We start from the raw sequence: 12,115 nt of genomic DNA, 5'->3' as shown, positions 1-12,115 counted from the left end.
TGTTATATGTTATATTTATATTTCTATAATATATATTTTTTTTACATATTTTTAAATGAGATTAAAATGCCGTGGCAATGTCTGGGTCCAGAACACCAACACTGCACATAATTGTCCCAAAGATATTAATTTTATTTATTTTATTAAATATTTTTTACATTTTTTTAAAGGAGGTTAAAATGCCATGGCAATGTCTGACTCCAGAACATCAACACTGAAAATGATTGTCACAAAGATATTAATTTTCTTTATTAATTGTATTATTTATTATATATTTTTATAATATATAATATATATTTATATAAATATATATATAAATATATATATAAATATATATATATTTAAATATATATAAATACATATATAAATATATATATAAAATATAAAGTGAGGTTAAAATGCCATGGCAATGTCTGGCTCCTCATCAACACTGCACGTGATTGGCACAAAGATATTAATTTCATTTATTATTTTATGTATCTTTATTTTATATCTTTTTAAATGAGGTTAAATTGCCGTGGCAATCTCTGGCTCCGTGACCTCAACACTGCACAGGATTGTCACAAATATACTAATTTTATTTATTTGTTTTGTTATAGATCTTTATTATATACTGTATTTATTTGCTTTATTATGTATTTATCTTATATATTTATACATTATTTATATCTTTCACATATTTATTATAGATTTATTCTATTATAGAATTTAATATATTAAATAATTTAATTTACTATAATTAATTGTTTAAAATTTATTTATTTTACATTATTTTATTATAATTAATTTAAGTTTCTATATAATGTAATTTACTATTTTAAAATATAGAGCATTAATTCAAATTTATTTACTAAAATATAGAGCATTAATTCACATTTATTTACTAAAAATGTTGTATTAATTCAAATTTATTTACTAAAAAATATTGAATTCATTCAATTTTATTTACTTAAAAATACAGTACTAAAACTTATTTACTAAAAATAGAGTATTAATTAAAATTTATTTACTAAAAATAGAGCATTAATTCACATTTATTTACTGAAAATATTGCATTAATTCAAATTTATTTACTAAAAAGTATTGTATTAATTCACATTTATTTTCTAAAAAATAGAGCATTAATTCAACCTTATTTGCTAAAAAATATTGTATTAATTCATATTTATTTACTAAAAATAGAGTATTAATTAAAATTTATTTTTTAAAATATTGCATTAATTCAAATTTATTTATTAAAAATATTGCATTAATTCAAATTTATTTACTAAAAATATTGTATTAATTCAATTTTATTTACTAAAAAATAGAGTATTAATTCAAATTTATTTATTGATAATAGAGTATTAATTCAAATTTATTTACTAAAAGTATTGCATTAATTCAAATTTATTTATTAAAAAGTATTGTATTAATTGACACATTTACTAAAAATAGAGTATTAATTCAAATTTATTTAATAAAAAATAGAGTATTAATTCAATTTTATTTACTAAAAAATAGAGTATTAATTCAAACTTATTTAATAAAAATAGAGTATTAATTCAAATTTATTTATTAATAATAGAGTATTAATTCAAATTTATTTACTAAAATATATTGCATAATTCAAATTTATTTATTAATAATAGAGTATTAATTCAAATTTATTTATTATTAATAGAGTATTAATTCAAACTTATTTAATAAAAATAGAGTATTAATTCAAATTTATTTACTAAAAAATAGAGTATTAATTCAAATTTATTTATTAATAATAGAGTATTAATTCAAATTTATTTACTAAAATATATTGCATTAATTCAAATTTATTTACTAAAAATATTGTATTAATTCAAATTTATTTACTAAAAATATTGCATTAATTCAAATTTATTTACTAAAAATATTGTATTAATTCAATTTTATTTAATAAAAAATAGAGTATTATTTCAAATTTATTTCATAAAAATAGAGCATTAATTCAAACTTATTTACTGAAAGATATTGTATTAATTCAGATTTATTTACTAATAAGTAGAGTATTAATTCCAGCTAGGCCTGGCCTGAGGGTTGTATCTGTGAGTACAACCTGAGCGTGGCCGTCACTGCTGTCACTGTTGGATTTATGGCCATCGGTGCCGGTGCCAAGTCTGGGCTGGTGGAGAAGGGGAAGTTTCCAGGTACCAAACCCAGGATGAGCTCAGACAAAAAGCAGCGCCCGGAGAGCAGAGCAGGGCTGAGCTTTGGCCCTTGGGTGAAGTTCTCAGGGCTTGGAAGGGCAAACGCAGCAGCAGGAGCTGGAATTGCTCCTTATCTGGAGCGCTGACCCCCACAGGGGACAGGAGCTGCCCCCGGCCCTGCCGCCCCCACAGGGGACCGGGAAGAGCCTGTGGACAACAGGCAGGGAGAAGGGAGCAGGGTCTGCACAGGGGACCGGGAAGAGCCTGTGGACAACAGGCAGGGAGAAGGGAGCAGGGTCTGCACGGGGGACCGGGAAGAGCCTGTGGACAACAGGCAGGGCGAAGGGAGCAGGGTCTGCACAGGGGACCGGGAAGAGCCTGTGGACAACAGGCAGGGCGAAGGGAGCAGGGTCTGCACAGGGGACCGGGAAGAGCCTGTGGACAACAGGCAGGGAGAAGGGAGCAGGGTCTGCACGGGGGACCGGGAAGAGCCTGTGGACAACAGGCAGGGCGAAGGGAGCAGGGTCTGCACAGGGGACCGGGAAGAGCCTGTGGACAACAGGCAGGGCGAAGGGAGCAGGGTCTGCACAGGGGACCGGGAAGAGCCTGTGGACAACAGGCAGGGCGAAGGGAGCAGGGTCTGCACAGGGGACCGGGAAGAGCCTGTGGACAACGAAGGGAGCAGGGTCTGCACAGGGGACCGGGAAGAGCCTGTGGACAACAGGCAGGGCGAAGGGAGCAGGGTCTGCCATCCAGACCTGCCTTTGCACCCACAGCACTCACATCATGTTGGTGTTTGCACCCAATAAAAACGGCCACTGAATTCCATCACGTGTTTCTGCAAAGTCAATCCCTGCTCCCCACAAGGTGTGTCTGAGCTGTTGGAATTGGGGTGGGTGAAGTCAGAGCTGCCTGTTGGCCTTGGGTTTTTGTACCCCTTGGGGTGTTTGTACTAATTTTTCATTTGGCGGTGCTGGGGCTAATTGGGAATATCTGTCACTGGACAGGTCACGTTGTGTGACTCAGGAGGAAGTGAAGATTTTCTGAATCATTTCCGAATACTCCAGTCATAAAATCATGGAATACCTCAGGCTGGAAGGGGCCCAGAAGGAACACCAAGTCCAACTCCTTGATCCTTGCAGGATGTCATTCTCCTTGCTCATCCTGAGCTGTTCTGCATCCAGATCCTTGTGACTCTGGAGGACCAAGAGCTCTTCTCCAGGGGCTTTGCGCTGGAAAGCACAGAAGGGAAACTTTCCAAAGGAATTCCTTTGTGAGTGTAACGTAAAGATTTGCCTCTAAAACAGTTTTGAGAAGGGTCAAAGGGTCAACGAGGTTTGAGAAGGGCCAAGCAGCTTTGAGAAGGGCAGACAGGTTAGAGAAGGGCAGGGCCGTCACCCTGGGGGAGCTGTTGGTGTGCAATGGGTGCGTTGGGCGGAGGCTGTGCCGGATTTTGGCGTTCGTGGAGCTCCGCGCGGAGCAGAGTCGGGAGGGAGAGAGCAAGAGCAGCTCCTCTGTGAGGAGAAACTCGTCCTATCTCTGAGTGTCCCACACAGAATGTTTACAAAACGCTCATTAAGGGAGAGGGGATGGCGAGATAGCGGCAAATCTGGGGAGCAGCTCCCGCGGCCGAGATAAGGCGGCGAAGGCGACCATGGCAGAGGCAGCTCCAATTACGGGCCCTGCTCCTGGGGAGGGGGAAGGGGGAGGCACCCAGGGCAGATCACAAGCTCCAAGACAAGAGCTTCCAAACTTGTCATCTCCGTGTGACACGAGCCGCGTCCGACCCAGGGGATAAAACCTCTGCTGAGCCCTCCCAGAGCCAGAGCTGTGGAGCGCGGTCGGAGGCACCAGCGGAGCGATGGATCCCACAGGCCCCCAGCTGTGGGCTGTCCTGTCCCTCCTGACTCACCTTGCTGCCTGCAGCCCCATCCTGAGCCTGGAGCACTCCTCCCTGGAGGAGGACGTGCCTCTTTTCGATGAGATTCTCTCCGAGCAGGATGGGGTTGATTTCAACACGCTGCTCCAGAACATGAAGAACGAGTTCTTGAAGACGTTGAACCTCTCGGACATCCCCCTGCACGAGTCGGCCAAGGTGGACCCTCCAGAGTACATGCTCGAGCTGTACAACAGGTTTGCCACTGACAGGACATCGATGCCTTCTGCAAACATCATCAGGAGCTTCAAAAATGAAGGTAAGAGATGAGCATTTCAGGAGAGGTGGATAGAAATGGGCGTCTTTAGAGGCAGCATGAAAGGTCTTGGCCGGTGACGGAGATGGAAAAAGGCCTTTAGGTGAGGATGGCCTTGGAAATCAGCTGCCAAAACTGGGTGTGTCACATCCTTCTTCCTGTGGGACAATCCCTTGTCCTTTGCTCTGGAGGCTGTGAGATTTGGGGGGAAAATACACCTTTATTGTTTGGGCAGCACCAAGTGTAATGTCAGGGCATCATTTTCTTTATCCCAACACATCATTTGCAATTGGCTGGTTGATTTTTCAAATGGATACCTGAAGTGATATTGCAAATCAAGGCCTGAGATGTTCTTACACCCTGTTCAAGGTGCAATATTTTCATATTTTGAGCTTAACCAAGCAGAGCTTTCTGTTATATCCTCTCCCTGCTGGTCCTCATGGTGTTTGTGGTGGTTTCTCCCTTTGGCATCAGAGCAAACTCAGGGAAATATGGGGAGTGGAATTTTGGCTAACCCTGAAGTTTGGCTTTGGAGGACCAAAGGATTTCCTCATTAAAACAGGAGAACAAACAAACAAAACCTGGAGAAGCCCAACTGTGCCCTCAGATCATTTCCCTACATGTTTTTCCTTCCTCATTGCCTCTCAGTTCAATGAGGGTGAGATAATAAAGCTTCGGTTCTCACATTCAGCAATTTGCCTTTTCACACCAACACAGACTTTATGCCAAAGATGTTTTCCAACTAAACAATTCCAGATTCCCATTATCCCACCTGATTCCTGTTTAACTGCTCAGGGACACATTCAAACTGCCCTGGAGCCTCTCTCATCCTTGGGTTAGTTTAATTAATGAAGTCAAAGACATTATTGTTTTTTCTCTACCATTGGCAATTCCAAGATGCTGAGCTGTGAGAGAGGCTACATGGAAGTGGTTTGAGGTCTGCAGAGCAGTGAGATGCCAGGAGAGAACCCCAAAGCTCTGACCTCCTGCCAGGCCCTGGCACCTTCTACCAGCAGCGAGTTTCAGTTGGAAGGGGCACTACCTGGTGGTTTGAAGGTTCTTTGCACATCTTCTCCAGCATGGAAAAATTCATTGGAGGGCTGGTGGCAAACCAGTTACACCCAGTGCTGCCCAGTTGCTCACCTGGGAATGAGGACACACCCAGGACGGGGGTTGTTTTCTTCTCAGTTTGCACCATTTGGGAAAAGCTGATGGGATAAAAATGGCCAAGTACAAAATACCAGGCAGTTGATGCCTCCCTGATATCCAATCCTGTCAGGTCTTGGAAGCTCAGCAGGGTCAGCCCCGGATTAGCACTTGGATGGGAGACCTCCTGGGCAATGCCGGGGGCTGTAGGTTCTAGTCCTGAGGACTTCCCTGGCACCGTCCAAGCTCGCTCGGCCGTGGCAGATGAACCTCAGGACTGAAACGGTGGGGCCAGTTCTGTGCACGCTGAGCCTGACCTGAAATCCACTGCACAGGCTGGAAGGGCCCGTGGGGACAGCCCTGCCCAAATCCTCGTTCGTGAAGGCGAGCCCACACACACACACACACACACGCACACACACACACACGCACACACACACACACTGTTAACACAGTTAAGAAAGGAAAGATAATTTGAACAAATGTGGGGTGCTTTCATTTAAGGCAGTTAAAAGCAAGGCAGTTAAATGCCTCCCTGACATCCCATCCCGTCAGATCTGGGAAGCTCAGCAGGGTCAGCCCTGGATTAGTACCTGGATGGGAGACCTCCTGGGCAATGCCGGGGGCTGTAGGTTCTAGTCCTGAGGACTTCACTGGCACTGTCCAAGCTCGCTCGGCCGTGGCAGATGAACCTCAGGACTGAAACGGTGGGGCCAGTTCTGTGCACGCTGAGCCTGACCTGAAATCCACTGCACAGGCTGGAAGGGCCCGTGGGGACAGCCCTGCCCAAATCTGCGTTGGTGAAGCTGAGCCCACACACACACCATATACCATTTGGGTTGGGTGGCACAAACCTGAAATTCCTGCACCTGCAGAACCAAAATCCAGGTTTGCAGCCCTGACATGGCACAGCCCGACCTCAGCCAGTGCTGCAGGAGGGGGTGGCAGGTCTGTGCCATCACTGCAGAAGTTCTGCACCAGCTGGGGCAAACTTGGCTGAAACTTGTGTCATTTCAGTGTTTCTCTTTCCTCTCCCAACCCAAACCAGCACGAGGTGGAGCTGATGTTAACCCAGCTTCAAAGCCACCCACAGCTGAAGGGCCATGCAGCTGGTGTGTCCTGAAGGTCTGTGTAACTGAGAACCATCCATTCCATGCTAAAGAGTTCTTTGGATAAAGAAATTCATTATTTGTGATAATAACAGCTGGAGACCATGACATTTTTGTGGTCTGCTTTCCTGCTGCAAATTGGCAGTAACTGTGATTTCCTTATTGCCCATTAAATCCTTTATTGTAAAAATATAACAGGCTGCATGGCTGGAATTAACTCTTTGTTTTAAACCATGGACCACAATCTTATAAATGTGACTGCAATCAGTTTTCAATACTTGAATAAAAGTCTTAAAGGAAATTATTGTTTTCCTTTGGACTCCAAATCTCCCTCCCTGATCCTCCCTGGGGTGTGCTGGAAACAGCAGGAGAACTTTCACTCTGTGGACTTTCTAGATGAAGAGCAGAGCCACAACCTGGCTTAGAAAGGGCATCTCTCCTGCCCTGATAACACTCACCCACCTTCTTACACATGGAATGGCCTTCCCCTGCCTCCTGGAGAACTCCTTGTGCTCATCTCCTGGCAATTCTCCACCCTGGCTTTATTTGTAGGCCTTGTTTTAGCAAATTAAGGTCTAGGAACCCCCAAAGGTTCCTTCCAGTTTGGGGGTCATAGCTCAGCTTGGATAAAATTGCCTTTAGCTCCCAGTCTGCTCCTACCCTGGTGCTGGGCACCCCCTCCACCCACGGACACAGAGGGAAATGGGAGCAGAATCCCCCCTCATTTCTTCATTTGTGAACAGATGAAAATGCAAAATGGGGGGAAAAAAGTAAAACAAGAAGGCAGGTGCCTCAAAGCCCCAAAACTGGAGTTAAGCAGGACAAGTCCTGTGGTAAAGTTAATTAAGTGCTTGCCTAAATGCACTGGTGGAGCATGGCCAGGACTTGCAGCTTTATCAGAGTTGGTTTTCTACAAATATATGAAAAATGGAGAAGGAAGAGACAAAAAGAGCAATAGCCACAAATGTTGCAGAAATTCCAGTCCCAGTCTCTGTGTCCTGTTCTGTGTCCTGGGATCTGAGGAGGCAGCAAATCCCCCCGGGGCTGTCCCTGCCCTGGGGCAGAGGTGCCCCTTGTCTGTGTCTGACCAAGCACAGACAGCACGGACAGAGATTGCACTTCTGACATGTTTTATCAACCAAAGCTGCCAAAAGGGCTCTGCTGAGAGCACTGTTTGACTGCTCCCCTGAAACCCACAGGGCTGGGTCACTCTGGGTGTTCACCACCTGCTCTTCCCAACCAGGAGATTTTCTATCCCCCCAAACAACTTTTCCTCCCTCAGTACTTGGCCCTTGAGCACCTGAGGGATGTCTGAGCAGCAGGGAATGCTTTTTAGCTCAGAAAACTGAGCACAGGTTCTTGCCTAAGCAGCTTTTGCATCACCTGTCTCATGTTCCCTCCAGAGCCACCTCCTTCTTCCCTCCCTCTTACACCAAGGAAAGCTTTTCCTTGTTTATGAAATAATTGCTGTGCAGCAACCAAGGAGGATTCATATTTCAGTATTAGCCACATATTTTCAATACATAATCCTTCCAGATGGGAAGGAAGTCCCAGGAAAGGCCGGGGGTAGAAGGAGGGTCTCTAAATCCAGGTTTATGGTCTGTAGCATGTCTGGGATCTTGTTGTCCTTTGTGGTCTTTTTTCTGAGCACAGTTTTGGGAAGAGATGAAAAAACACTCTCCAGGAGCTGTTCAGAAACCAAGCAGTGGGAAACACGTGGGATAAAGTTCTCTGTGTGTGTTTGTGGGTGTATTGACCCTTCTGAAACATCTGATGTCTGTTGTTGTTCCCAGACTTGGATTCCCACCCCACTGGTGTCCCTGGGATTCGGAAATACCCTCTGCTCTTCAACGTCTCCATCCCTCACCACGAGGAGATCACCATGGCTGAGCTGAGGCTCTACACCCTGGTGGAGAGGGACCAGATGCTCTACGAGGGGCTCGACAGGAAGGTCACCATTTTTGAGGTGCTGGAGAACGTCCACGTGGGGGCTGGAGAGGACAGGAAGACGGTGGCCTTGGCGTCCAGGCAGATCTACGGCACGAGCAGCGAGTGGGAGAGCTTCGAGGTGACCGAGGCCATCCGGCGCTGGAGGAGGGCAGGGCTGACCACGCACCGGCTGGAGGTGCAGATCGAGAGCGGGCAGGGCCAGGGGCATGACGGGCAGGGCAAGCTGGACATCGACATCAACTCGGAGGCCAAGCACGTGCCCCTGCTGGTTGTGTACTCCGACGACCAGAGCAACGACAAGAGGGAGGAGAAGGAAGAGCTGAACGAGATGATCGACCACGAGCAGCTGGTGGACCTGGAGCAGCTGGAGGTCGGCCACTTCCACGACCAGCCCGGCGAGGAGGCTCTGCTGCAGATGCGCTCCAACATCATCTACGACTCCACCGCCCGCATCCGCCGCAACGCCAAGGGCAACTACTGCAAGAAGAGCCCCCTCTACATCGACTTCAAGGAGATTGGCTGGGACTCGTGGATCATCGCCCCCGCCGGCTACGAGGCCTACGAGTGCCACGGCGTGTGCTCCTACCCCCTGACCGAGCACGTCACGCCCACCAAGCACGCCATAGTCAAGACTCTGGTTCACCTGAAGAACCCCCAGAAAGCCTCCAAGGCCTGCTGTGTGCCCACCAAACTCGACCCCATCTCCATCCTCTACCTGGATGCAGGGGTGGTCACCTACAAGTTCAAATACGAGGGCATGGTGGTGTCAGAGTGTGGCTGCAGATAGTAGGAGGGCAGGCACGGCCAGGGGAGGGCACAGGGGGAGTATTTAATGATTCAGTCTGTAAATTTGTACATTTGGGAGCTGCTATTTAATGAGGTTATTTAATGAGGCCTGTACAGATAATTGTGTGTGTCCTGTGCTGGGCAGTGGGCAAGTTGTGCGACCGCAGGGATTGTATATTTTGGTCCATTCCTTCCTTCTTGCTGTTCTTTGCTGCCCAAATCATGAGCAAGTCCCTCCTCCCGTCAGGGCACGGAGCAGGTCATTGGATTGCTTGGGAGACCTCTCTATGCCAAAGGGACACATTCAAATTCTCAGAAATAAAGGCATATTTTTGTACTTTCCCAGTGCTGATTGGCATCTACGGGGCTGTTAAAGATGAGTGAGCTGTGCCAGTCACATCTGGGCTGTTCAGCTTTCTGTAAAATCTTTATAAATATCTTTACACCCTCAGTCCTTTTTAATTTATCTCTGTAGCTCCGAAGTCCTGATAATTCTCAAGCTCCTAAATCACCAAGGCACAACAAGGTGTTAGACTTCTTGTTTCCTAATCCTTTCCTTACTCTTTCCCTGTTTCAGTTTAAGGTACCTGGCACAGATGATTTGGCATCTGGAGCTGAAGGGAACCCTTCCCTTTCTCACCCTTCTCAAGAAAGCAAAGGGCCCAGGGGCAGTGCCAGGCACGGGCACTGCCCTGATGTGTCACGGCAAGAAATTCCCCCTGAGCAGGTTTAGTCCAAAACCACTCTCTGTAAGTTCTGGTTTGCTGTGGTGGCCATGGGTTGTCTCTCAAAGGCCAGAGCTCTGAGTGTAGAAACTTTCCTGAATCCTTGGAATTGCACCAGGGAAAATTATCCTTGAGATTCATCCCAGTCCCCCCAGAGAGTCCAGTGAACTCCAGGGGCACAGCCACATAATCCCACCCAAATGGCCAAGTGTTGCAGGGCAGAACAACAACCCCCTGGGTCCAGCAGGGCAGAGAGGACCTTCCCTTTCTGTCGGGACTGGAGCTGCCAGTCCCTGAGGATGCTGCCCCCCTGCCCAGGCCATGGAGAAGGAGTCACATGCCAGGATGTTTCCGCCACTCCCCCGCAGCAAATCCCGGCGATAAGGAGGTGTCGGAGTGGGGAAACAACAGCCCCGTCACTTTATTTATACTAAGCTGCAAATTTGTCAGATTCTTGGGAAAGTGTAAGTGATGTTGACTCTTTTAGCCCCTACCAGAGCCCACTGAGCTGGCCCTGCATCTGCTTTACACTTTTAAGGGAAAGTTATCTTCCCTGGAAGTGATAAGGGTCTTTGGAAGAATCACTCCAACACTTCATGGGAATGAACACTAAAGACTTTATCATGCACCAGCTAAACCCAATTTCACCTGTTTTCACACACACTCTTCTGTGCTTCCCATAATTTATTGACCTATTTATTGACTGTCTGCCTTTGTAATATAATGTAGAATACAGAATGTTTTATTTTTGTGCTTGTGTGTAACCCCACTTGGATAAAACCTTGTACTGGTCCTGTTTGACGTGGAATGTCTCCGTTGAGTTGTGTTGCTCAGAGGTTGGGGCTGCTGATTTATCTCCTCCCCTGGCTGTTGGTCAATCCCATCAGCCCCAGTTTCCTCCCTTGTTTGCAGAGCTGTGCCCTCCCTGCCGTGACTTCAGGAGCTCCTGCCCACTGGGTGACTCCTCTGCAGGGGTATCACGGCTCTAAGTGCCCAGCTGTGTAGTTTATTGGAGAGCTGTGCAGCCTCCCCTCGTGCTGCCTGTTCCCAGACGGTTCCAATGATTTATTGCTCCCCCTGGGAGTGCCTGACACTCTGCCAGGCCTTTCCCCTGGGCCGCTCTGCAATCGGAGCCTGCGGCTCATGGCACGCCGGAGGCATCCGCGAGAGGTGTGATGTCTGCTCTGCTGACATGAACTGCAGCAGCCAACGGCTGAAGTGTGACCACACAGCCCCTTTCAAACCCATCCACGATTCTTATGAAGCCATTTGCCAAGACAAGCCATTCCCCTTGTTAGGAGTGATAATCTAGCATTAGGGAGATAATCCGACATTTGCTTTTATCGGCTCTTTTCTGCGACCGCTCCCGTGGCACTGAGTGGCTTTTTGCACCACTGTCCTCCCCTGACAGCACCGACAGCTCTGGGCAGGGGGGAGGAGGGTCTGTGCCTTAGAAATAATATCTGACCCTCTGGAATTGCCCATAATCACTATAAATCCTCAGCAGCAAAGCAGAGGGGCTGAGAGAAGGAGCCTTCCCAGGTTCTCTGGCTGTGACAGAGCAGAGTGTGTGGGGTGTGTCACAGCACAGAGGGACAGGGGCAGCAGATCTGCATGTCTGACCTCTTACCAGATCAGTAAAAAACCAATAAATATCAGTCATAGCTTTTCAGGATCGAGGCCAGCCAGTCTCTGGGTGTGAGTAACTTCTTCTTATGAAGGAACAAGGACTGTGCTGGACAAGGAGGATTTCAGCAGTTTGTGGGGAAAGCAGCAGAGCCTGAGCTGTGTCTCCTGCTGCTGTTTTGGGGTAAAACTGAGCACCCCTTGAATTCCTCAGCTGCACTTGGGCTGTTCACAGCCTGGAACTGCTGGTATTCCATTTTTGGGGTGTGTTTGTGAGCATTGCACCCCTTCTTTGTGAGCAAAACCACCTTTTGCTTTTCCCTTTTGCATTTTTTGGATGTTCAGGCAGCTGATGGCAGAGATCAGGCAAAATACCACAAAAAAAATGGGAGAAGTCATTTAAGAAAGAGCTTTGCCCA

At 46.3% G+C, this 12,115-nt stretch overlaps 1 protein-coding gene across 1 annotated transcript; it reads left to right on the top strand.

Moving 5' to 3' along the window:
• The first annotated feature begins 4,023 nt into the window (after window positions 1–4,023).
• On the top strand, window positions 4,024–9,346 carry BMP10 (bone morphogenetic protein 10). Its single transcript, XM_071578952.1, has 2 exons — window positions 4,024–4,357; window positions 8,403–9,346. Exons 1-2 carry the CDS (start codon window positions 4,024–4,026, stop codon window positions 9,344–9,346), a joined length of 1,278 nt encoding a protein of 425 aa, XP_071435053.1.
• Window positions 9,347–12,115: the final 2,769 nt, after the last annotated feature.

The sequence above is a fragment of the Pithys albifrons genome, chromosome 29, assembly GCF_047495875.1.
Source record: "Pithys albifrons albifrons isolate INPA30051 chromosome 29, PitAlb_v1, whole genome shotgun sequence".
In the NCBI taxonomy this organism is placed as follows: domain Eukaryota; kingdom Metazoa; phylum Chordata; class Aves; order Passeriformes; family Thamnophilidae; genus Pithys; species Pithys albifrons.
Note: the sequence above shows the minus strand (reverse complement) of the source record. Positions and strands in the feature narration are given on the sequence as shown.

What these genes read in the sequence shown, in the direction of transcription:
- BMP10 (XM_071578952.1), top strand. Translation starts at nt 4,024, where the DNA reads ATGGATCCCACAGGCCCCCAGCTGTGGGCTGTCCTGTCCCTCCTGACT. An exon ending in CAGGAGCTTCAAAAATGAAG is followed by an intron (nt 4,358 to 8,402) that starts GTAAGAGATGAG and finishes TGTTGTTCCCAG; the next exon opens with ACTTGGATTCCCACCCCACT.